At 40.0% G+C, this 26,859-nt stretch overlaps 1 protein-coding gene across 6 annotated transcripts in view; it reads left to right on the forward strand.

Moving 5' to 3' along the window:
- KATNAL2 (katanin catalytic subunit A1 like 2) overlaps positions 1 to 26,549 on the forward strand; it is a 57,407-nt gene extending 30,858 nt beyond the window's left edge. For 4 of the 6 annotated variants that reach the window (XM_073343479.1, XM_073343480.1, XM_073343483.1 and 1 more), the window contains 8 exons: positions 283 to 381; positions 937 to 1,000; positions 2,170 to 2,288; positions 8,746 to 8,837; positions 10,633 to 10,743; positions 23,776 to 23,938; positions 25,673 to 25,775; positions 26,138 to 26,549. In XM_073343479.1, the coding sequence (XP_073199580.1) occupies positions 283 to 381; positions 937 to 1,000; positions 2,170 to 2,288; positions 8,746 to 8,837; positions 10,633 to 10,743; positions 23,776 to 23,938; positions 25,673 to 25,775; positions 26,138 to 26,277 (891 nt within the window). In that variant the 3' untranslated portion in view covers positions 26,278 to 26,549. Of the gene's footprint in view, positions 1 to 282; positions 382 to 936; positions 1,001 to 2,169; positions 2,289 to 8,745; positions 8,838 to 10,632; positions 10,744 to 23,775; positions 23,939 to 25,524; positions 25,776 to 26,137 lie in introns of those variants that run through there. The other 2 variants (XM_073343481.1, XM_073343482.1) reach the window with 2 other exon arrangements.
- Positions 26,550 to 26,859: the final 310 nt, after the last annotated feature.

The raw sequence follows: 26,859 nt of genomic DNA on the forward strand, positions 1-26,859 counted from the left end.
TTGTGAGCTAACAGTTACGAGCCTATACTGTAAATTAAACAGTTTGCATCACTTTGCTGTAGTCCACGAAAGCTTATGCTCTTATAAATTTGTTAGTCTCTAAGGTGCCACAAGTACTACTGTTCTTTTTGTGGATACAGACTAACACGGCTGCTACTCTGAAACCTATATCACTATTACTTCACATCCTGGAATAAGTAGGCTGTTTTGCTACTTGAGGGTTTATTATATTTGTACATGAAAACTTTATTTTTTTCTAAAAAAGATCAAATTGCATTACAGGACATTTATCTTCATAATCCAAACATAAAGTGGGATGACATTATTGGACTTGATGCAGCCAAGCGGTTAGTCAAGGAAGCAGTGGTGTATCCTATAAGGGTAAGGCTCTAAATAGCTTTGAGAAAACCAATATTGGACACCATTTCTATACATTATCATGGTCAGAATATCATCAGCTAGTTAAAATTTTTCTTGTAGAGTGCTGACCCATCGTTCTGACTGTATCTGTCCTTTTCTGAACGTAGTTCCTAGTCAGCAAATGGAATTTAAGTTGACAATGCCGTGTAACTTTTCATATACAAATGCTCCGCAGTATGCTGGATAGAAAAAGCCCACTCTGTTAGTGCTTATTCTGTGGGAATTTTGCCTAAAGAAAAGCTGCCAGACACATCATGCTATAGGAAAATGAATTACTGAAGAGAATAGCAAACTATATCCATTTATACAAAATAAAAACATGAAAAATACATTTAAAATAGATTTCATGTGGTTAAATGTAGCATGTTGTATGGTAAAATCTATTATGTAATTCTTTTATTTTTCCTCTGTTCTAGTTTCCTAGATTTCCTCCATGTACAAGATTGTTGCAAAAAACCAGCATTTTGACTCAGATTTTATATTTTTAATCCATGAATTGCTCTTTTGTTTCCACAGTATCCACAGCTGTTTACCGGGATTCTCTCCCCTTGGAAAGGATTATTATTATATGGACCTCCAGGTAGGTACAAGTTTATACTATAAATATAGGTGTAGCTACATATATTGCTATTTTTGTTCATATCCAAACAGATTAATTAAAAATGCATTTTAAGAGCTTCATGCTGATTTGCTCCAATATATGAATCTAACAAATTTACTTGGTGTCATGGAGATTAGCCCTTCAATCTACACTCTTGCCACATCCAGAATTCCCACAACTCTAGGATATTTCTACACCTAAATCTTCCCTCCAACCAACATTCTTGACTCCAAGTGTAATCAGAGCAGTCATGTGCTTCGGAGGGCATGTCAATTCCATATTGTTGCTCCATTTGCCATAGTTGCCAGTAGTACAAATTTGGCTGGGACTGACCTTCAAAGAGATATACATTTGGCTTGGACTATCCCTTCCTGGAAAAATGTACCAGCTCCCCCTCTCCTTCATTTAGGAGTTAATTTTGAAAATGGTGTTGGTCTCCTAGCAAAGATGGAGGCTGTCCCACAAACTAACACTTCTGCAGTCTCTCCAAATGCTCTCACTGTCTAGACTGCTCTCCACACTATCTCTGTCACCCTCCAAGGCACCACTGGAAAGTTGCCTAGACACTGATGACTGGTCTACACTGAAAACTTTCATCAGCATGCAAAATCCACAGCCCTGAGAGAGACCGTTATGCTGACCTAACCCCTGGTATAGATAGCTAGGTCTATGGAAAAATTCTTTCTGGAGCTATCGTCTCTCAGGGAGATGAATTAACTACAGTGACAGGAGAACTCCTTCCATTGCTGTAGCAAGTGTCTACACTGTAGTGTTTTTAGTGTAGACATAACATGATAGCATCTGCGGAGTCTGTAGAACTATTAGTGTGTTAGACAAGCTGCTAGCTGCCCCCAGTGAAATAACATTGGGTCTGGTCTTGTATGTTCTTTTATTTATTTGCTTCAATACAGCCCATTGAGGTGCTCTGATCATTTCAATATAGTACCTCAGAAACGGTTTGAATGTATTTGTCAGTGGTGCTGTGACTTGAAGTCCTGTATTACCTGCTTTTCTCCAAATAGTTCTAATTGCATTTCCATTCTTCTTGTCAGTGTTCATTTGCTGACTAGTAAGATGATGAAGGGAGTTATTCCTATATTTACATTTTATTTACTCAGAGTGAATTTCCTCATCCCTGTTGCTGATAGGTACTGGAAAGACTCTGCTTGCTAAGGCTGTTGCTACTGAATGCAATACAACTTTCTTCAACATTTCAGCATCCACTATTGTCAGCAAATGGAGGGGTGATTCAGAAAAACTTGTCCGGGTAAGAATTGTTATCTTCATTTACATTGTACTCTAATAGCTGTCATGTGACTAACTGGAGAACAGGTGTTTTTTAGTGGATTGAGCACTGAACTGGGAACCAGGAAATGCTGAGTGGTTCCTCTGATATTGATACCCTCTGAAATCTTGGGCAAGTGATTTCATTCTGTGCTCCAATTTCCCCTTCTGTCAAATGGGAATAATATTACTTTTATGAAGTTATTGTATTGACTGGATTTGTGGGTGCATTTCAGCTCTGTAACATAATGTGAATCAGATATCCCCTACCACTCAAAGATTTTTGACATATTGGATCCCAGGCAGGCATACTAAATTTTGAGATCTACTGACAGTAAGTCCTCAATGCGCCCCACCTCTACAATGTTTGGGTTTCAATTCCTTTCTGATTGCAATCAGATGAGGAGCTCCCTCTGGGAATGGCAGCTGTCGTGGTCTGTTGCAGACTCTGCCACTGTGACCCAAAGACCTCTTGATGCCAGCTGGCATAGGGCACAGAGGTACCCTGGGTTCATCAAAAGGGGTCATGTAAGGTATGTACTGAAAGCCTGTGCCACACTGGTCATCATACTTACTGTGAGTTGTATGTAAAGAAAATATGTGAGGAGTTGTGTATATGCTGAAAAATATGTTCTCTAGACCTTATAGTTAAAGGCAGATCATTCTAAGGCAGTGGTTCTCAGTCAGGGCTACGTGTACCCTTGGGGGTACACAGAGGTCTTCCGGGGGAACATCAACTCATGTAGATATTTGCCTAATTTTACAACAGGCTACATAAAAAGTAGGGCTGTCAAACAATTTAAAATAATTAATCGCAATTAATTGCGCAATGAAAAAAATTAATCACGATTTGTCGCTCTGTTAAACAATAATAGAATACCATTTATTTAAATATTTTTGGATGTTTTCTACATTTTCAAGTATATTGATTTCAGTGTACAAAGTGTACAGTGCTCACTTTATATTTTTATTACAAATATTTGCACTGTAAAAAAGAAATAGTATTTTTCCATAAACCTAATACAAGTACTGTAGTGCAATCTCTTTATCATAGAAGTTGAACTTAGAAATGTAGAATTATGTACAAAAAATAACTGCACTCAAAAATAAAACAATGTAAAACTTTACAGCCTACAAGTCCACTCAGTCCTACTTCTTGTTCAGCCAATCTCTCAGACAAACAAGGGAGAGAACAGGTGTTCGCATGGCACTGTTGTAGCTAGCGTCGCAAGATATTTACGTGCCAGGTGCGGTAAAGATTCATATGTGCCTTCATGCTTCACCCACCATTCCAAAATACATGCTTCCATGCTGATGATGGGTTCTGCTGGACAATGATCCAAAGCAGTGCAGACTGACACACATTCATTTTCATCATCTGAGTCAGATGCCACCAACAAAAGGTTGATTTTCTTTTCTGGTGATTCAGGTTCTGTAGTTTCTGCATCGGAGTGGTGCTCTTTTAAGACTTCTGAAAACATGCTCCACACCTTGTCCCGCTCAGATTTTGGAAGGCACTTCATATTCTTAAACCTGGGGTCAAGTGCTATACTATCTTTAGAAATATCACATTGGTACCTTCTTGCATTTTGTCAAATCTACTTTGAAAGTGTTCTTAAAACAAACAACATGTGCTGGGTCATCATCCGCCATTGCCATAACACGAAATGTATGGCAGAATGCAGTTAAAACAGAGCAGGAGACATACAATTCTTCCGCAAGGAGTTCAACCACAAATTTAATTAATACATTATTTTTTTAATGAGTGTCATTGGCATGGAAGCATGTCCTCTGGAACGGTGTCCAAAGCATAAAGGCACATATGAATGTTTAGCATATCTGGCACATAAATACCTTGCAGTGCCAGCTACAACAGTGCCATGTGAACACCTGTTCTCATTTTCAGGTGACATTGTTGTGATGTGTCATTCCATATTCTTTATGAAAATATGCTTATGATATGAATGACATAAATGAGATATACTTCATGCAAATGGATCATGTGAGATATCATTGGAAAGGTTATGATTTACTGAATGCGATTATCCTATTTACTGTTATTTACTCCTTCTCATAATACAAGAACAAGGGGCCACTAAATGAAATTAATAAGTAGCAGGTTTAAAATAAACACAAAGTATTTTTTCATGCAATGCACTATCAACCTCTGGAACTCCTTGCCAGAGGGTGTTGTAAAGGCCAATACTATAACAGGGTTCAAAAGGGAGTAGATAGATTCATGGAAAATAGGTCCATCAATGGCAATTAGCCAGGATGGGCAGGAATGGTGTCTCTAGCCTCTGTTTGCCAGAAGTTGGGATTGGGTGACAGGGCATGGATCACTTGATGATAACCTGTCTGTTCATTCCCTTTGGGGCACCTGCTATTGGCCACTGTCAGAGGACAGGATACTGGGTGTGATGGACCTTTGGTCTGACCCAGTATGGCCGTTCTTATGTTCTTTGTATGTATGTATAATTTCTGTATCTGAAATTCGGAATATTATCTATGTATCCGTGTTCAACTATGCTACTTTGGGTGACGCCCACTACTAACACTTCAGGTACCACAATGGAAAAGCCAGACAGGGTGGATGGCCCATCAACAAAGACAATGGACTGTAAAAGAGCTTAGTCTTCCTGTGAACATGTGGATCAGCCTGTGAAGAATGGCTACAAGGGCCCTACAGAGGCATGTAACCATGTCACCTGAGACTGGAATCCATCTTGAATTCTTTTCCACAAGAAGCTAAGGGGGGTCAAACTAGGAAACACAGGGCTCCTGCTTTATGCAAACCCTATTAAAGGGTGGGGAATGGGGCAATCCAGGTCATCAGTTCTCCCCTGCTATTCCACCCAAGATGACTGCTGGAAACATCTAAGCCTGAACTGGGGGAAAAGAACTGAACCCAGGCTGGAAGGGCATCTGGCCTGTGAAGATTATTAGAACCACATTTAGGTGAGAACTTGCATGTAACCCGTTTCTTCAGTGTATTAAGCTTAGTTTGCCTGCTCTGTTTTATTTTCTTAGTAATCTGCCTTGTTCTGTCTGCTACCTCCTTAACTACTTAAAATATACCTGTTATAGTTAATAAATTTATTTCTGGTTTACAATATAACCCAGTTTATGTGATTTCTAACTGGGGGGTGGGGGCGAGAAGTTGTGTACACCCTCCTCCACATTGAGGGAAGAAGCAAATTTCATAATATATCTTTGGGTCTGCACTCCAAAGGAGGTGGAAGTCTGAGTGCTGGAGCAAGTCCCTTAAACTGAATCTTCCCAGAGCTGATCTGCAGCTGGGTGTGGCCCTGCCTGTGTGTGTGTTAGAGGAGGTTTTAAGAGCCTGGCTCAGCAAGACAGGTTAAAGGGGGTCCATGCTGGAAGAACAGGTAGACTCAGTGGTATCTCAGCACATCAGGTGACTTCCCAAGGGGTCCAACCCATCACAGTAAATAAGAAGCAGGCAGCATTATCTCCTGTAAATGTAAACAAACTTGTTTGTCTTAGTGATTGGCTGAACAAGAAGTAGGACTGAGTGGACTTGTAGGCACTAAAGTTTTTAACATTGTTTTGTTTTTGAGTGCAGTTATGTAACAAAAAAATCTACATTTGTAAGTTGCACTTTCATGAAAGAGATTGCACTACAGTACTTGTATGAGGTAAATTGAAAAATGCTATTTCTTTTGTAAAAGCAGCAAAGGTCCTGTGGCACCTTTATCGACTAACAGAGGTATTGGAGCATAAGTTTTCATATGTGAATACCCACTTCTACAGATCCAGACTAACACAGCTACCTCTCTGATATTATTTCTTTTGTTTATCATTTTTACATTGCTAATATTTGTAATAAAAATACTATAAAGTGAGCACTGTGCACTTCGTATTCTGTGTTGTAAATTGAAATCAAATATTTGAAAATGTAGAAAAACATACAAAATATTTAATACATTTCAATTGGTATTCTATTGTTTAACAGCGCAATTAAAACTGCGATTAATTGTGTTTAATTTTTTGGAGTTAATCACGTGAGTTAACTGTGATTAATCGACAGCCCTGATAAAAAGCACTAGCGAAGTCAGTACAAACTAAAATTTAATAGAAAGTGATTTATTTATATTGCTCTGTATACTATATAATGAAATGCAGATACAATATTTATATTCCAATTTGATGTACTTTATAATTGAGAAAGTAAGCCATTTTCAGTAATAGTGTGCTGTGACACTTCTTTGTATTTTTATATCTGATTTTGTAAGCTTTTAAGTAAGGTGAAACTTGGGGTACACGAGACAAATCAGACTCTTGAAAGGGGTACAGTAGTCTGGAAAGGTTGAGAGCCACTGCTCTAAGGTAGCATGCACAAACTTATCTCCCTGGTGGACCACGGCTTATTGTGTATCTTAAAATAGAAGTTTATTAGCTTATTGAGTCAAATGCTAACAAAGAGCTTGTGGAGGCTTCAGAAGGAAACTAACAGGAAGAGGTAAACCACAGGAATGGGGGACGACCTGTTTTCATAGAATATCAGGGTTGGGAGGGACCTCAGGGAGTCACCTAGTCCAATCCCCTGCTCAAAGCAGGACCAATCCCCAGCTTAAATCATCCCAGCCAGGGCTTTGTCAAGCTTGACCTTGAAAACCTCTAAGGAAGGCGATTCCACCACCTCTCTAGGTAACCCATTCCAGTGCTTCACCACCCTCCTAGTGAAAGTTTTTCCTAATATCCAACCTAAACCTCCCCCATTGCAACTTGAGACCATTACTCCTTGTTCTGTCATCTGAGAACAGTCTAGATCCATCCTCTTTGGAACCCCAGGTCTGGTCAGGTCTATCTGGAGGTGCAGGGGGGTGCAGAGAGGTGCCTTAGCACGCTTCAGACTGTGAAGACAATCTGCCAGCAGTCTTGATCTTATGAAAGGGGGATCTCAGCCTTCCTGTCTGAAAATGCTAGGAAAAGGACTGGGGTAAGTTCTTCTATAGGAGACTGAGGAATGTCTTGTGAGTTTAGTTTACGCTCTAGAAGAATGTTATGATTTTGTCAGCCTCTGTTTGCCAGAAGCTGGGAATGGGCAACAGGGAATGGATCACTTGATGATTACCTGTTCTGTTCATTCCCTCTGAAGCACCTGCATTGTCCACTGTCAGAAGACAGGATACTGGCTAGATGGACCATTGGTCTGACCCAGTGTGACCCTTCTTATGTTTTATATGTAACCATTTGTTTCCAATATTCTCACTCTATCACTTGAATCTCTGTTCTTTGATGATAAACTTATTCTTGTTTTCACTATAAATATATAGTGAGTATATATAAATACTGTATGTTAAACGGAGTGGTGATCCTTCGAGGAATCTAATAAGCTGGTGTGCTGTTTCTTTGGGAACAGAGAATCTCAGGCTTTAGTGACTGTTAAGTAGATAAGGGACTGGTGACTCCAGAGGGATGCTCGGAGGACTGGGGGCAGTTTGTGTGTGCCTTTCGCTAACCTGCATGTGGAGAGGGAGGCCTGAAAGGTAGTGCTCATGTTTCCAGAGGATGATGGAGTCATGCTGATCCATAGCAGGCACAGACAAAACTTCCTCATACTAAGGGCATGTCGTAGCTAGGTGCCTTACAACTCTGGGTACCCCTGGGAAGTATCACAGCCATCACTACAGTTGCTTGTGGCACTTTAATTTAGGCTAAAGATTGTAGGGACTTTTATTTGCCAGTAGACCTAACACAGTCATGGGGTAACAAAAGCAGTAAATGCAGAGGCAGATTAATTATAGCAATTTAGGATTTCGACAAGAAATTGAGCATTAGGGACAGGCACATATTTTTCTTCTTTTATTGTTGCTCCATTTGTTTTTTTTCTCAAATTCTTATTTTTAAAAAAAATCACAAAAATTCCAGTGAAAGAAACCAACAACATTCTGTTGATTAGAATAATGTTCTCCTCAGGAAAAATAAGAATTTATTCTGATTAAGAGAATATTGTGTTTTGGGTTTTTTTTTTTTTGTCACTGGAATTTTTTTTATTTGTTTTTTTAAAATAAGGATTTGAGGGGGGAAAAACAAATGGAGCAGCAATAAAGGAAAAATATTTAATTTCTAGTAACAATTTAGGATTTCCCCAGAATCCTTCGATGGAATCCTTTTCTTATATCCCATTATTCTCCCTCTAAATCCTAGCCAAGTACACGGAAAGATTTAAATGTAAAGACAGGATTGTGTGTGTGTGTTCTTGATCTCTCCTTTTATAAACCTTTCAGAATTAAGGAAGAACTCTGGGATCCTCTACCAAGTCAGAACATTTATTTCATTCTTCCCCCAAAAAAGGTTTTTGTGATGTGTGCGCTAATTTGTATCATTATTTAGCTTTTGTATCAATGGCCCTTATCACCTTTTTGCTTGCCGCAGTTGTTAATTCTGTTTTGTGGATTCTTTTCTTTGAACAGGTGTTATTCGAACTTGCCCGATATCATGCTCCCTCCACAATTTTCTTGGACGAGCTGGAGTCAGTAATGAGTCAGAGAGGCAATCATCCTGGGTAATTGACGATTTAGCTGGCGATAGCTTCAAAATAATTCTTTTAAAGATCAACACTTACTAGTGCATTGACCCTGTTACCATTAGTTCAAATAAGGCCTGCACCTACTCTGTGAACTTCAATAGAAGCATGATTGGGCCCATAGAAAGACCTATAATTTAGATCCTATTGACAGAATAACTATTTTGAGTTGTATTTTAACTGTAATCATTTTGTTTTAGATTTAATTTTTTAAAAATAATTTTCTTTAAGCCCATTTTTAACCTGCAAGGCTCATGCCTGAATAATTCCAACAATAATCCACTATAAATCCATAGATATCCGAATAAGGGGTGGTACAGAAGAACACATGATGAGCAGCGTGGGATTAACTGGGATATGTTGGCCCAGGAAGAATATGAGTGGGAGAGGGGTACAAGAATACAGTTATGAATATCTTTTAAAATAAGAACTGGACTGGAGGAAACAGTGAAGGGATTCACAGAGGAGAATAAGAAGATGACCTTTGACTGCAACCTTTTGGATGGACTAGTTGGGGGTGACAGGGTGAGAGACAGTAAGGACAGAGAGGGAGGCAGTTGCATCACTGTGTAAAGAAATTACTAAAGCATGGACGGGATTTGTAGCAGCAAGAATGAAGCAACATTAATACTGCCATCCGTGACAATACACACAGTTAAAGTTTGAGAAAACTGATGGGATTGGGGGCAAAAACGATTTATAGATGTTGTTTTTATTACAGCATATGCATAGGGTGCCCTTTACAGAGGTTTCTAGATGCTTTGCTTACCATGTCCAGGTGTTTATATGTGCTCATAAAGAATGTATACAGCACACTGTATTATAAAGATGCAACTTGTAAAATCACTGCCAATTAGTGGCTATAAAGTATAGGCCAGCTTTTGCACTCATACTTTTTTATAACTCTCCCTGACTCCAGTGAGTGGTAGATCAAAGTGGGATACATATCCAAGAATGAGGTTATTTTATTAAATATTGATACAGCACAATATGTCAAGATGACACTTTACAGAAATAAGACCTGAACTGCAGAGCATACACACTAGACTTTCTTAGGGCTTGATCTTGCAAGGTGCTTAGCACTTTGGATCAGAGGCCTCAATCCAGCAAAGCACTTAAGCACTTGCTAAAATGTTTGACTGTATTGAGGCCAGAGTTCTTAGCACGTTGCAGGAACAAGCCCTTAAACCTCATCTTTTCTTAGGTGGGATTCCTAATCCTCTGTCTCAAAGAAGAATTTTTGGCTTTTACTGTTTCAGTTCTTCATGGTCTGTTTTCTTGGGAGCAGACAAAGACATGAAGTATATTAAATTCAGTAGTAAATGTCTTTCTGTGCCCATTTAAATTCTCTCACAAACTCTTCCGCTTTATACTAGTTGCACTGAATACATCAACAATGTTAGTATGTTAACTGCAACCTTTACCTCTGTAAGTTCTCCTACATAATGCTAACCCAAGGCTTAGCAACATTTCCCTCTAAATACTAACTGTGGTATTTACTCATTATTTTGTATTAATCTTCATGCAAAGATAAAACAAAATATATATTTTTCTTTTACTCCATTAATAGTGGATTTACTCCTGGGTAATGCACTGAAATGAGTACTGTTAAGTAATCATCAGGAAGCCTGACTTAATGCTTGGATGTTAGCTAAGAGTACTTAATCATGCTTTGAACTGGGACAAAACTGTGACTATGGGTCAGCTGCTGTGTCTTAATAAAGGTGATTGCATTAAAGCACTGAGCAAACAACATTTCTCTGAATCTTGATAGCGGTGAACACGAAGGAAGTCGGCGGATGAAAACAGAATTATTGGTGCAGATGGATGGCTTGGCCCGATCAGATGATCTTGTATTTGTTTTAGCAGCTTCCAATCTGCCATGGTAAGAGATCCAGAGAGTACATTTTGAATACATTTGCATGAGCCTCTAAGCACAGATAAAGATTTTATTTAGACTCTTGCAGAAAAAGCCTTGATATTTGGTTAAAGCATTTAAAGATTAATTTGGAGCTTTCACTTTTAAATTCTACAGTTCTTGCTATTTGTGCCACATGAGAATAATCCATAATCAAGTGGACATATGCTGGTGTGACCAGCTGCTAATATTTAAAATGGAGTATTTGACTTTATACCCAAGTTATTTACTATATTCAAGCTAAGAAGGGCTTCAGCATAGAACTGTAAGGTGCTTAAAACATCCAGTGCTTAGAAAGATACTCTATAAATAGGTTGGATTTTATTGGTATTAATATGTGACTTTTAAAAGTAGGGGGATAAAACCCTTCAGTTTCTTTAATTTCATTTAGATCTAGAAGAATAAATGGTCTGTTAATGGAAAATACAATATAGCATCATTTAGTGTCTTTCATACAAAATGTATCCTAAAACATCTAGAGTTCAGAAGGAATAGCAGAGGGAGAGAATAAATGAAATGCTATGGAGCTAGAAGATCCTTTCTTTCAGAAAAACCTGTGATATGAGGGTAGAGGGTAGGAAACTCAGCAAGATGGATTATTTAAGAAATCATCCATGCAGCTGGCAAAGCCCTTGTGGGGAATAGAGTGGGGTTCAGCAGGGAAGAGATGCATGGCAACAGGAAATAGCTAAGGAGGGTGCTGCTTTCCCCTAGCAGCATGACTTCAGCAGGGGAAATGTGATGCCCTTCGCTAAGTCCTCTGCAGTTGTGCAGTAGCTGCCAATGCAGGAGTGTGTCTCTGTGTTCTTATATTGTGCCCATCACCATAGCATCGATGGTCTAGGAAGCAGCATCGATTCCTAATGGGATACATTCGGGACAAGCTGGGGAACAGTGCCACAGAAAGTGGCTGATTCCTAACTGATTCCATACATCTTCCTGCACCCAGACATCATGATCCCAATTTCTGTGGTGAACCTATATAAGGTCTCTTTTGTAGCTTCCCAGTGAAGACATGGGGAAAATGGAAGCAGAGGTAGTATTTTCCCCAGTCCTGTGCCCCCTAATGCATTTAGCCTGAATTGGGTTGCTTCAGGTCATATAAGCAGAAGAGGACTGATCTGGCCTCAGCCAAAGAGAGAGAGATGATGTATAGTTGAACTGTTCTGATTCTACTCAGCACATGTACATCCTACCCAGTTCAGTACAATGTTTTTCGTACTTGTGAATACCAATATAGTTTTCCTACAGAAGTTAGTTTATCTGTATTGCTTTATATGCCAAGTCTAATGACAGAAGTGGATGCAGGGAGAAAGCTGTTGTAGCCATGCACTAGACCAGTGGTTCTCAAATTGTGATCTGTGAAGCACTTGCTGGAGGTTTTCAGAGAGCTGGCAGATCACATGGTGTTGGTTTCTCCTTTATTTCCTACTACTAAAATGAATTTAAAAGATGGCAGATATATTGAATGCTTCCCTAGCATTACTTTCCCCTTTGAGCAAGTGCTGTAGTTGATATGTGATCATGAATTGAAGGAGAGGTGATCCATGGGGTCATGAATGAAAGGGAAGGGCAAGACAATCTGTATTAAACTATAGCGCACAGTACGAAAACGTTGAGGACCCCTCGGCCAAACAAAAAGCTTCTGTTTCTACTCAACAGATGTTCACAGAAAAGTCTCCGTATTAATCAATGACTCTTCAGTTTTACATAACAGTGGCAGCGCACAAAATCTGACTGAGAAGCACATCCATTTCTGTAGCACTTACTTAGCTATGCATTGTGACAACCACATAATGATGCCATCTGAAAGTGGCTCAAGATGAGTGAGGGCTCCACACCCACAAGAACCACATGTTTTGTTGCTGGCTTTTTTATTTTGATTGGTGGTTCTCTGGCTGATTTTCACAAGGACACCCTAGGGGCATTTGTTGGAAGAGCCTCATTCTGTGACTGGAGATCCTTGGTCTATGACTGGTGAGTTGTCATTTATACTGCAGCATACAGTTTGTCTGAACGACTGCGGTCAATGTATCTACAACTGCTTTCATTCAAATGAATGTGAAAAATCCTTAAATTACAATGCATAATTTAATTCACTTGTACAAATCTGTGTTTTACATCATCTCTGTCATGACCCATTTTATATCCTCTTGGAAAGTTTTCACTAATACTTTATTCCCCACCAGAGTTGGAACTAATTTATCCCTTTGTAGGCACTTTCATCAGAAAGGCCAAGGACACAGTGGCCACCGAGAATGAACTCCCCTCTTAACCTATAAGTGGTTTCTCCAAGTCAGGATTGAGGCAGGTAGAGTTTTCAAATGCACCTAAATTACTTACGTGCCTGTCCAGTTTTCATAAGTGTCGTAGGCACTTAGAAGCTTAAATCTGATTGAAACTCAGTGGGACTTAGGAATTTAAGTCACTTAAGTGCTCTTGAAGATTTTATCCTGCATGTTTTACCTGCTGTGGAATAAATAGACAACTTCAACCTCATAACAGCACTTTCTGTGAGCGTTAAATGATAAAATGAACAAATCAATTAACACAAAGGTCTCTGCATTCTCTTTTCATCCTTATATATAATGGTTGGTGATTCTGTGGTTACATGCACAATAAAAATCAAAATCAAAACCATCACCTGCCTTTTATGCATTTAATTGCAATACTTATTATGGCACATTCTGTGCTGACTTACTGTTTGGGCAATCCTGTAGATTTAAATCCGTGCAGAATCTGGCCTGTTTTGTATTACAATACATACAAGAAAAATAGATCAGAACAGGATTAATTCCAGTCTAAAACCACTAATATCCAATTGTTTAAGAAAATACTTTGATAAGTAGCTATTGCACATGCAAATAATTATCTTTTGAGGTGAATGGTTAATATATTAATAGCCCATTTCTCCCTATGTGGTTTATAAGTAATGCACTATAAAAATGGTAATTTATTACAGCATCACTACCCTTTTAAAAAAAAAAAAAAGCCTTGAACAACCCATAATTCCTTTTCATGCTCAATTGCTGAAGTAGTCCTTGAGGTAGCTAAGCTTCATGCAGCAGTACAATATTAAAGGATGTTCAGTCTCTTTAGAAAAGTCAAGTCTTCATGCCTATGCACACTAGTTGAGACTGTCAGAAGCCGTTGTGACGTTGCACACCATCTGTTTTATGGAAATATGCTTATGAGTGTGAATATGATGTAACTGGAATTGCTTTATGCAAAAGGCCTCTTTAAAGTATCGTAACAGGTTATAAACTACTGAATATATTCCTCCTATTTTGTACGCATGTATCATTCTTGTATCTGAAGCTAGAAATATGAACTATAACTCAGAGGTCCTATTGCAATTATGCAAAGTGTGGGCCATTAATGGTGGTTTAGAATCTTGATGGCTCCCACTGTCTAGGACAATTGGTTGTAAATGGTTTATTTACCTGCAAGCCTTCCTGTGTGCATGTGGGCCAACTCAGGAAGAATGGAGACTAGGGGTCTTACAGTGACATATGACCATGTCACATGATATTGGAATCCAGCTTAATCTTTGTACTTTTCCATTGATGAGGTGGGGGTGGGGACAAGCACAAACAAAAGATTCCCGTCTTATGCCAAAGCTATAAAACGGGGTGGAGCTGAACAAAGAGGGCTGTCAGTCATGACAGAATCTCTGCTTACCACCTGAGATGTCTGCTGGATTTAACAAAGACTGGACCAGGGGAAAGGATTGGGCCCAGACTAGGAAGGAGTCTAGACTGTGAAAGAAGCTTACTGGAGCATCTTTGAGGGTGAGATATTACCTGTAATCAGCTTCTTAATTTACTAGGCTTAGACTTGCGTGTTTTTGTTTTATTTTGCTTTGTGACTTACTTTGTTCTGGCTGTTATTACTTGAAACCACTTAAATCCTACTTTTTATACTTTATAAAATCACTTTTGTTTATTAACAAACCCAGAGAAAGTTATTAATACCTGGGGGAGCAAACAGCTGTGCATATCTGTCTATCAGTGTTATAGAGGGCGAACAATTTACAAATTTACCCTGTATAAGCTTTATACAGAGTAAAATGGATTTATTTAGGGTTTGGATCCCATTGGGGTCTGGGTGCTGGAGACAGGTAACCTGCTGAGCTGTTTTTAATTGTCTGCAACTTCGGGAGCATGGCCCAGACCCTGGGTCTGTGTTGCAGCAGGCTGGCATGTCTGGCTCAACAAGGCAGGGTTCTGGAGTCCCAAACTGGCAGGGAAAACTGGCTCAAAGGTAATTTCAGCACATCAGGTGACAGTCCTAAGGTGATCTCTGCGGCCGAACCCGTCACAGCTGTAAGATGGAGTCTAGAGACAGCAGGATGCCTGGCCTCTGTTGAGGCAACCGTGAGAGTAACCTCCCTCAGTTTGTTTTCTAGACAAAAAGATCATCATATGCATCTGATCTTTGTATGTGATTCATAATCTCATTATGAGAATAGCTGTGCTAAAGTGACAATACAGTTTTGACTATTTCAGCATTTAGTTTTGGACCACTTCACACTCCAGAAATGATACAAAGTTTGTACAAGTGACCACTTTCACATGTAAAAACGTACAATTCAAAATTGCCCATTTTGATTCCAAAATTAACGTACGTTCAAAGTAGATTTAGAAACTTGGAATTTGGAAATATTTGAATTTTTCAGTATATATTAAAAAAAAGACTACAGGCACTTGCATCTGAAATAGTCCCAATTTCAAGCAGAAAACCCTGAAATTTCAAGAAATTACACTATTCTAAAAGATTAAATAAAATACCAAGACATTTTCAGTGGGACTACTTGTGTGTCAAGTTACTCATGTATAGATGTTTGGAGGACTGGGACATAAATAAGGATTTTAAAAGTCTGTGTGAAATCTGGTTCCATTGAAGTCAGTGGCAAAGTTCTCACTGACTTTAGTGGGGCCAGGATTTCACTCTATAACTCTAGGCACCCAGGGCCAGATTTTCAAAAAATCTCAGCACCCAGCAGTTGCCAGCGAGACCCTTCGCAGCCAGGTCTGCAAAAGCACTCAGCAATCAGAGGACTGAAATCTTGTGAAAACTTGGCAACTTATTTTTGGAGCTGATGTTTTCTCAGAATCTGTCCCCCAGTTTTGAAAGTCTTGCCTTTTGAAGTTTTAGAATTTCATTTCAGAATTTTTAAAAACCTCTAAATACTGGTCAGATTTTGCCCTCCATTACACCCAAGCAACATGGGTGTACTCTCACTGGCTTGCATGGGTACAAAGGAGGGAAGAACTGGGCCTAGAGCACTAGATGGAGACTTCTGAAAATATGAATAAATTTAATTTAGAAACCTGCTTTAAGTAGGTGAAACTCCATTGAAATCCGTGTTACCTGCTCACACCCGCACCATGTATACTGGTCTTTTTTTTTATTTTTCTTAAATACTTGTTGGGCTATGTTCAGTCCTAGTGTAAGACCACAGGGCTGAATTTATATGCGAATAGTTTTGCATGTGAATTGGGCTTTTGGCCCGAGGAGGTAGTGGAGTATAGAAGGGAGATGGAGTGGAAATAATGGGAACAAAGTAGTACAATAGGGCAAACAGGAAGTAGTATATTTGGAAGGAATTGGAGCATTGTTCTTACTCATTTTCTTTGGATTCATATTTATTTTTATACACTGAGGGGGAAGGTTTGTGGAACCAAGAATGGCCAAGTACTAATCCTCATTATCATATTGACTTCTTCTGTAAATTTGGGAAGTCAATCAGCACATCTGTGTCCCCTTCCCTTCCCTGCCCCCCCAACAAATCTATAGATAATACTAGCCACATCACATGTTAAACAGGTGATGCTGCACACATACACACAGTAAACTAGTTGAGGTGTGGAGAAGGCCTTGAAGAGTTAAAGCATTATATAAGTGTCAAGTATTATTCGTTAGCTCTTGTATGTCCGTTGTTTTCCCTTAGTTATGTAATTAAAGAATGTATTACCCAGCAGTGCATTTAGTGAGTTGTATTTATTTCATGTATTTGACCTACATATATGTACCAGATTTGGTGGTGGTGAAGAAGGCTGATAACAATGATTTGTACTTTTGTAGTGCTGTTTGGTCAGCTGTTGATCACAAAGGTGGGTAAAATGGCTTTGGAAGAGGGAGTTACCCTTGTCTCCCACTTTACAGCTGGAGGTGACTGAAGCACAGAAAGATTGTTACTTGCCCAAGGTCATAGAGAGACAATTGCAGAGTTAGGAGTAGAAGCTAGGTTTCCTGAGTCACAGCCCCATGCTCAGCCTAGTAGACCACGGTTGTCTCTCTTGAGGGGAGGAGTTTAATTCAGCAGCAGCTCTTCCCTTTGGGACAGTATGCTGAGCTCTTGTCCTAATTTGCTCTTGGGATTTGTAGTCCAGGAGATACCTGGCTAATACCAAGTTATACTGTGTGTCTCACAAAAATTAGGATACAGCCCTAAGTGTCATTTTAAATATTTTTTTATTCCCCACTTTTTCAGCCTTGTACTGAATTAGATTTTAAAAGATTTGTTTATTTTGGATGGTTGTTGATCCGATGAAAAATTAATACCAAGATGCTCTTAGTTGAATGGAAAAGAAGTCAAAACAAAGCGCTTTATGCATTCTTATCTACATTGCAGTATTTGTTATAAAGCTTATTGATCTTTCCATTCCATTCAGCAATCCCTCCTTGCTGCCCAGCCTGGCTTCCTGTTACTCATCACAAAGCAGTGTGGTTTATTGACAAGTTACTTGTTGAAATGATTAAACATAATTAAATAAAATTAAGGCTTTGTTAACTAAAAGATAAAGTGATCCTTAACTATGCTGTTTTCCCCCCAGTACCTTTGAAGTCTTTCCTAACTTATTGATTAGTTTAATTTACTAGCACAGAATAGGATTATTTGCCCTTCCCACCCAGGCAATGGTCAAAATGTAGGTGCGGGGACATAGCATTGATTAACGAACAGCTCTGAGGGAAGAAGTCAAAGTACTAATGGTACATTGAGAGGTACTTTCTTTTCCATAAGTGTGCTGACAAAGATGGGGTCAAGGACAGCTAGACCACAGAATCAAAGTCAGGCCCAGAATTACCCTCTGCTAATAAGGTCCTTGCCTTCAGTAGATTGCAGGGCCCTAAGCTCCTTTCTGCTCTAAGAGATAGATGGAAGCAAATAAAAGTCAAAACAGGCAGAAAAGATACGGGTGCAGATATGGGTGTGCCGCACAAACAAAGCAGGTGCTGTCTCTCCCCAGAAACACCTCAAGCCAGCCCCGCATGGTCAGGACTTCACAGCCCTGGAACTGTGTTTGGGCAGGACGGAGAACCCTTACTCTTTGTTGCATTCCCTTCCCAAACCAGTGGGAATACTACCAGTAAGCGCAGTAGGAGCTAGTACTCCACAGAGCACTGCTTTTGCAACATTACTATTATTAACCAAGCACCATATCATATCCTCCTGTGGGGGGAAAAAACTATGGGTAGAGGGTTCTGTTTTTCCCTCAAGCAATCCCCAGCTCGTGCTCTCCTCAATAAGAAGCGTTGTATGTATTTAAATGGAATAAAGGCCCCACTGAGTCAAAGGTGTTAACACTACTCTGTCCAACTTTAAACAGTTGTATAACAAGTTTCGTGGGTGTGGGGAGGGGGAGGGTTGGTATACAGAGACCTCAGCTTGCAACCACACCATTAAAAATCCTTTAAAACCTTTTGTTAAAGATGCAATATGTAAGATTAGAGATACAGAAAAGGAAAAACAGTTGAAGTACTTAAAATGTAAATGATTGTCAGGCTTTCATTTCAAAAACCTCTCCTGTGCCTTTTAGCTGAAGAGAATTTGTAGAAGGAAACCAAGATGTTTACCAGTCTTTTAGATGGTCATAACTGTCCTGTTTGGGGTAAAGAGAAGAATTTTGTTGAGGGGGCTAGAGCAGTTGTTAAATCCTGGTCCCATTTCCTAGAAGGCAAAAGAGACACGTGCAGAAGAAAGAAAATGTAGCTTCTGTCTCTGGTGTTGATTCTCATTAGCAAACTCACTGCTGAGAAACACAGGCACAGCACACAGTCTGATCAGCCACTCTGAGATCTGGCAAACTTGTAGAAGCATCAGGTTTTTTTAGGCATTGCATTTAGCCTCCCCTTTCTGGTCACAGGCTTACAGCAGTGTTGCAAAATACATGGTTTTGGCCAGCTCAGCTGCACTCTTATTAGAGAGAAGGAAAAAGGCAAGTGATAAGAAAGAGATATAAGGTGGGGAAGGAAGAGAACACACATGGAGAGGGATGTGACAAACTTACATCCCCCCTGGTAACTGGGATTTAGCCAGAGGATGCAGAGGTTGCAGTGTCATATGGCACCCCCTCTCTGGCTGGGTCTGATCAGGCCATCTCTCAGATTAGGACGATGAAGGCCTGAGGTCTTAGGTGGTGGTGGTGGTGGTGGTAGCAGCAGCTTGCTCTTTCTCCATCTTTCAGTCAGCCAGCATCACAGCCAGCCTTTCCCCTCCAAAATCTCTTTCTGAGGACCTGAAAAGGGGAGTGATGGGCAGAATAGCCCATCCCATCATTATTTAGTCCATCAGTTAGGCCTAATTTCAATTACTACACAGAATACACAGAATACAAAGACACATTTCATAGTGTCGACATACCCTAAGTCTAGTTGGAAATGCTGTGCCTAGATGTTCTGCTGTCAGCCAACTGTTCTGCACAGACTGTGGAACATATTTTGAGGCTCTATGGGTGTGGCTTCTCTGCAGAAGTAACTGGTGATCAGCAACCTGGTCCAAACACCCAGGTTAGCCTAGTCCAGGTGAGACCAGCCATACCTGAGTTACTGTGCCCTGCGTGGTGCTGCAACCCATGCCCTCAATGTGTGTCACTGGGACATCTGGGGGCATATCCCATGGTTCTCTGTGATGCAGTAAGCTGAGGCGCTTTACGATTCTTTCCCACTGAATTGTGGGAGAATTCAGAACTTGTCTTTTCTTCGGGACACACGGGACATTATAGGACCATTGACAGTCCGGTGGTTTGGCCTTCATCCTCACTGCAAAGTGGGCATGTCAAAGGTTATGTCTGAACATCACCCCCTGGGGATGAACGCAGGCACCTTACTGACCTCATACATCATTCCCTAGCCAACAGCAGGCCCCTGGTCTGGCTCTGGGGCTGGCCCTCTGGCTGGCTCTCTTAGCAATTCCACCCAATCCAGGGGACACAACGCATTCCAAACATGAAGAAAGATTGTTCTTCTTTGAGGGATGGTCCCTATGTGGATTTCAAACATGAGGGCATATGCCAGCATGTCTGATCTCAGAGGGCTCAGGCTGGCAGTGCTCTAGGTCTGCTTCTTTCAGACTGCCTCCCGCACTGGCCTGAGTTCCTCCCTTTTGAAGGGCCCTCCCCCAGGCCTGACAAGCTGCACAGGTGCAGCAGGGGTTGGGGCTGATTGTGACCCCAGGAGTTCTTTAACCTCTTGTTGACTGGGCAGGGGATATGTGCCCCACCACAAAATGTTACTAGTCCAAAGTGAAAGTGGCAATCGGGCTTTAGCCTACTGGGCCAGCTAGCATGGGTGAAAGCACCACCTCACACAGCTGAGAGATTTGCCTGTGTGGAGAGGGGTTAGGAGCAACACCCAAATAAGAACCTGAGTTAATTCTGCAGTGAAGACTTATCCTAAATGCAGGCTTGGACGCTAGGCATTTACTTGAGAACCTAGATGTAGCCAGGCTAAAGGACTGTCATTGCAGGTCAAGGGGCAGATCTCCACCTGGTGTAAATTGTATTCAGTAGAGCTATGATAACTTACACCAGCTGAGGATCTGCACCAACAGGATTTCTAGCGTTCACAGCTCTGCTTCCTCAGGCTAGATGTGGACCACTGACTTTCCAAAACTAAGTCACAACATGAGAGAGCACCCGGCTGAGGAGGCATCCCAGCATATGTGACTCCTTTCTTTGTTTCATAAACATTTCTCAGATAAACTCAGCTTGAGGTAGGTGACATAAACCCCTTATGCTGGTCAGACAGACATGTCCGAGTAAGAGAGAATTAAATGTGAGTTTGCATAGAAATCCATTTTAAATTCCTAGCCAAGTACATCCCTTGTGAGGCAATGCATTGGTATGGGCGGGTGGGGAGGAGACACAAGATTTCTCTTTCGGCTTTGGTGTCTGTTCCAAAAAAGTCCTTGTGGTGGGTGAAATTCACCCCTGAGCAAAAGAAATATGCAAGGCCTTGGCACCACTTAAGGCCTAGTTATCTGTTGGCTCGCTGTTAGTCATATACAATAAATATAACTCAAACTGGCAACAAGTCTCAATAAAAATATGCATTGATTTTTAAAGTTCTCTTATTTATTTATCAGGCCTCGAGAAGAGGTGCTCCAGTGTATTTGAATGAATTTCCCAGCTCTTCTTTAAGATCTGAATTGGCTGGGTATTTTTTTTTCAATTTGTGTTTACTCAGTCTTTGCCTGCAAGCACATCTAACAACACTCGTGAACCTGATCGGTTCTTTTCTAAGGTGCTGAGTACTACTGCTCCCAGTGACTTCAATGGGAGCTGTTGAGTGCTAAGTATTTTTGAACACTTGTTAAAGCACTTAAATGTAGATATAGGAACTTAATTTAGGCATCTGTTTAAAAAAAATTAGGACTGTTGATTAATTGCAGTTAACTCACACAATTAACTCAAAAAAACTAATCGCAATTTTAAAAAATTAATTGCAGTTTTAATCGCACTGTTAAACAATAGAATACCAATTGAAATTTATTAAATATTTTTGGATATTTTTCTACATTTTCAAATATATTTATTTCAATTACTACACAGAATACAAAGTGTACACTGCTCACTTCATATTATTTTTGATTACAAATATTTGCACTGTAAAAATGATATACAAAAGAAATAGTATTTTTTCAGTTCACCTCATACAAGTACTGTAGTGCAATCTCTTTATCGTGAAAGTGCAACTTATAAAAGTAGATTTGTTTTGTTTTTGAGTGCAGTTAAGTAACAATGTTAAACTTTAGAGCCTATAAGTACACTCAGTCCTACTTCTTGTTCTGCCAATCGCTAAGACAAACAAGTTTGTTTACATTTATGGGATATAATGCTGCCTGCTTCTTATTTACAACGTGTTGTAATTGAAATCAGTATATTTGAAAATGTAGAAAACATCCAAAAATATTAAAATAAATGGTATTCTATTTTTAATAGAGCAATTAATTGCGATTAATTTTTTTAATTGCTTGACAGCCTTAAAAAATTATTTACCAGTGGGAAATGCTATTTATTATTAAACAAATTACATGAGCAATCTCCAACAGTGATAGAAGTAGGATTCACTGTTAGGTCAAAAGTCTGTTGTAGATAAGCATTTTGAGCTCACAGTAACTTAACTGGGTGTTTTCCATACATAGTGCCCTAGACATCACTGCAAAATTCCATAGCATCCCATTTACACTGCTCACCAAGGGCCAAATTCTGCTATTTGCATGAATGTATTAATCTTACATGCAGTGAAGGGACCCTGGTTCCATTGAAGTCAATGGCAAAATTCTTATTACTTCCACGGGGCAACGATTTCACGCTAGGAGTCAGAAAGGGAAGAGCAAACTCATGGTGCTTTGTTTAAGCCCTGCCTACAATCCCAAATTCCACCAATATCCTGGAATAGCTTGCTGTCTCTGCTAAAATGATAAGCATGATATGGTGTGGTGATATAGGTTGCTATAATTAGGGTTCAGAGTCAGGAATGTGCAATTATTCACAGTGCTTTTGTTTCACTCAGTCTGTCTGGCTGTTTGCACTGAACAAGGTACCTCTAAGTCAATTTCGCACTTAAAAGGTTTTCGTTGCAATCATAAGGACTAGAAAATGTTTTAAAATGAACACCTGAATTCTACAGGAATGGAGTACACAGTAGAAGATTGGAGAACTTGTAGGTTTATTATTATATGCACGACACCTGATTAACTGAGATGTGAATTGATTTTTATTTAGACAGGTTATTTTTGTTAATACTTAAGCTCAAAAGCTTGAAAAACAGTTAGGAGAAAAGAGGTCTTTTAAAATAGATTAACACCCCCAGCCTTTGGCTTAAGGGCTGAGAAAACCTCACACACAGGATACATGAGACTTCCAAGGAATCCTCCAGGATAACCAAGACTTGACAGTATTAATATTTTTTAGGAAAAAAGAAGCAGAAAGAAAATAAAATATTTTAAAAGTTAAAAACTCTTTCAGGCCTTCTTTACGCATCACAAAGAAGCAAAAATACCAATATGGGGCACATATCAATTTTTGTCTTTTTCTTTGCAAATCATCTTTAATAATCTGAGATTACTAGTGTTTTCAGCACCTTGGCACCTTTCTCTTTCAATGGTTTGCCTATTCTCTGCAGCTTTTACTAAGGATGCTCAGCCCTGTGGGGAATATTATTACTATTTATTTGTATTCCCATAGCACCTAGGAGCCCTAGTCATGAACCAGGACCGCTTTGTGCTAGGTGCAAACACATTAAAAAAAATGGCATGTGCCCCAAAGGGTTTATAATCTAGTTTTTGCATTTATTGCACCTTTCATCTGAAGATCTCTGAGCAATTAGTTAATCCTCACAACATGCCTGAGAGATGAGTTGTAGTGTCCTCATTTTACAAAACGGGTGACCCAAGGCATAGAGAGGTGAAGTGACTTGCTCAAGGCCAGACAGTGAACTAGTAGCAGAACCAGGAAAAGAACCTACAACTCTTGACTCCATATTCCAGGTCCCTAGATCATGAGTCAGGAACCACACAGGTAGAGTTAACTGGCAACAATATGGGGTGGTGATGATGAATTACTATTTTATAACCAGGTTGAAAGGATCACCAGTAGCTTTGAAAATGCAAAGTGGCTTCCCGCAACAAGCAGCTTAGTTTTCAGAAGTCCAGCATCTGTACAAACACACCACCTTGCTGAGAAGACTTAGCCCCATTTTCTTCTTCTTTAGGGAATTAGATTATGCCATGTTGCGACGGCTGGAGAAGAGGATTTTGGTTGACCTCCCAAATAAAGAGGCACGACAGGCTATGATTCAGCACTGGCTACCCCCTGTGAGCAACAGTAGAGGAGTGGAGCTGAGAACAGAGCTGGAGTACAGCTTGCTAGGTCAGGTGAGAAGACAGCGAAGTGGGTGCAATTCACCACTGGTAACTCAGACTCCTGAAGTCTTTCAGCAAGGGAACTGTGGGAATGTGGTGAGCCTGATTCTGCTGTCATTGAAACAGATGTGAACTATACATGCTACAAGTAGCAACTATAAACATGGTAGCCGGGTGAAAGGGAATAAAGCTCAAGTTATGAAGGTGAATGATGGGAGGCTTAGGGACTCTTCCTACAAGGGGACATCAGTGAGAGCTGGAGGTATTGAACTTGTCTCAGTAGGTGAAATCACCAGTTTCGCATGACTCAACTTGGAAGTCAGAGAGTATTTTGATGCCAGTATTGGGTCAACTTTTCACTGTTTCAGATGTAAACACAGAAAAAAATTACTATAACTGTATACCTCTGGCCCTTCCTACCACCACAGTAGGGTCTTTCCGTTTATATTGGAGATGAGCATGGTACAGCACTCTGCTGAGTAGGAAGAATTTGTCATGGATCTAGTGCAGTATGAAGGAGCATCAATAAAGTGAAAAGGCTCACCAGGGCATCAATCTCCAAGAGCTCAGATATTTTCCTTACAGAGCCTGAATTCAGGCTGTCGTCACCCATAAACTCTGCTGAGAATAGCTAATACGTGCTCAGCTGACCATGGTTTAGTTCTGTTCATAGAGACATACAGCATATTTCAGTTTCTATTTCAAAAATATTCTGTCTATGAAATTGAAACATAATGCTTAATATTTAACAAATACAATGCACTAGAACTGCAAACATAGGGTTGTAGAACCAGCTGTCGATTCTTGTGAGCCTTTGGCCCTGTCCACGCTGGACAGAACAGTGCTACCTGTGTTACAGCTAGCCCCGTTCTTATCCAAATGTGGCATGATTATCAGCTGAATCACTGGCTGGAACTAGAACCTCATTATGTACAGCTTGGTACAAGCTCTGCCTTGCTATGCTCTCAGGATGGTTGGGTTTTCATTTAAAGATGATTACACAGGGCCAGGATTTTTAAGTTAATGGCAAGCATTTGCTAACACACATTTGTATACATCCATTCCTTTATGCCTGTGCCAATTGGTTATTTGGGCACATGCTTTGCCGGTTGAGTGCATAGGATGCACACAAATATCAGATGTGTATATGTATATGTGTGTGTGGGAAGTAGACGTGCACTGAAGGAGGTGTGCAGTTGTGCATGCCTAAAGACTTGTCTACACACAACCTGGCACCAAAATCCTTTTATTTCACACTTGTTATTTTTGTGTGTGGACTCTCTTTATTTCGGATTAAGATGCTCTTAACCCAAAATAAGAGTATCCACATTCAGATTTGCAAAAGATGGAAAGCAAAACAGTTATTTGGGCGCAGGTTTTTTGCAGAGCAGCCCTAATGTTGTGCCTAGAGGCGCATTGTACTAGGCACTGGACAGAAACATAGAGCATAATCTAGAGCCCATTAAAGCCAGTGAAAAGACTCCCATTGACTGCAGTGGGCTTTGGAGCGGGTCCATAATGAGTTTACAATCAAAACAGATAAGACAGACGGGGTGGGAAACAGACACAGAGAGATGAAGACTTTATTTTACCTGCAGAAAACTCTCCTTGAAAAAACAAATGCGTGATTTGCTAACACCTGCATACAGCAACTCTGCATTCAAACGAACAATGAAGTAACATGAGAGTATACACATCCATCGCATGCAATAATTCATAATCCTGTGAATTGCGATCTTGTATTAGGAGACAGAAGGATACTCTGGCTCTGATGTTAAATTGGTCTGCAAGGAAGCAGCTATGCGGCCAGTGAGGAAAATCTTCAATGCTCTTGAAAATCATCAGCCAGGTACAATAGCTCTTATAGAGAATCCTATGTGAGAAATGCTGATCTGTCGTTGTAACACTAGGCATTATATATTCACGTACCAGTAGGTGGAGCTCTCTTATTTGCTTAGAAAAGTTTTAAACTGTATGTTTGTAAAAACCTAATTAAGCCAACATTTCCAAAACTCAGGTCATCTCTTGAAGCTGTCATTCGCTGTGCACTGAACACAATGAGAACCATTTTCTCTCTTGCTATGTCCAATCTTCTGTTTAGTGTATTAACCGTTAAGTATGTTGCATTATGCACTGGCTTAAAGAGAGCACCTCTTAGCACTGATCAGCATCTCATTCACTTTCAGCATTTGGTCAATTTTCTCTCTCCAGGTAGCAGTAATTTACCCGAACTCCGACTGGACACGGTCACCACAGCAGATTTCCTGGATGTGATCGCTCACACCAAGCCCTCAGCAAAGAATTTAAGTCAGAAGTACACAGCCTGGCAGAGAGATTTTGAATCTGTTTGAAATAGCTTTAGACTTTGAAATCAAAGATACCCACTATCCAAAACGGCATCTGTGATTGGGGTTCAGCTACAGATAGAGGGACTGAACTATGATGGAAAAGGAATTATTAATTTTTTTCTTCAGAAAACTGAATAAGAGAATCTGTACTTCAAAATCTGCAAGGTGCATTTTTAATTTACCATGTTCAATGATAATTAGAAATTGGTATTCTTTATGGAAAATTAATGTCTACAGTGAATATGCAATGAAGATTCTAGCACTAATTTTATGCATAAACCTTATAAATTGACCAGTCTTGCACAATCTTCATTCATTACAAATGATTTTCACTTCTTAGCCCTGGTCTACACTAGGACTTTAGATCGAATTTAGTAGCGTTAAATCGATGTAAACCTGCACCTGTCCACACGATGAAGCCCTTTCTTTCGACTTAAAGGGCTCTTAAAATCGATTTCCTTACTCCACCCCTGACAAGTGGATTAGCGCTTAAATCGGCCTTGCTGGGTCGAATTTGGGGTACTGTGGACACTATTCGACGGTCTTGGCCTCCGGGAGCTATCCCAGAGTGCTCCATTGTGACTG

Source organism: Lepidochelys kempii, chromosome 5 (genome assembly GCF_965140285.1).
Source record: "Lepidochelys kempii isolate rLepKem1 chromosome 5, rLepKem1.hap1, whole genome shotgun sequence".
NCBI classification, from domain to species: domain Eukaryota; kingdom Metazoa; phylum Chordata; order Testudines; family Cheloniidae; genus Lepidochelys; species Lepidochelys kempii.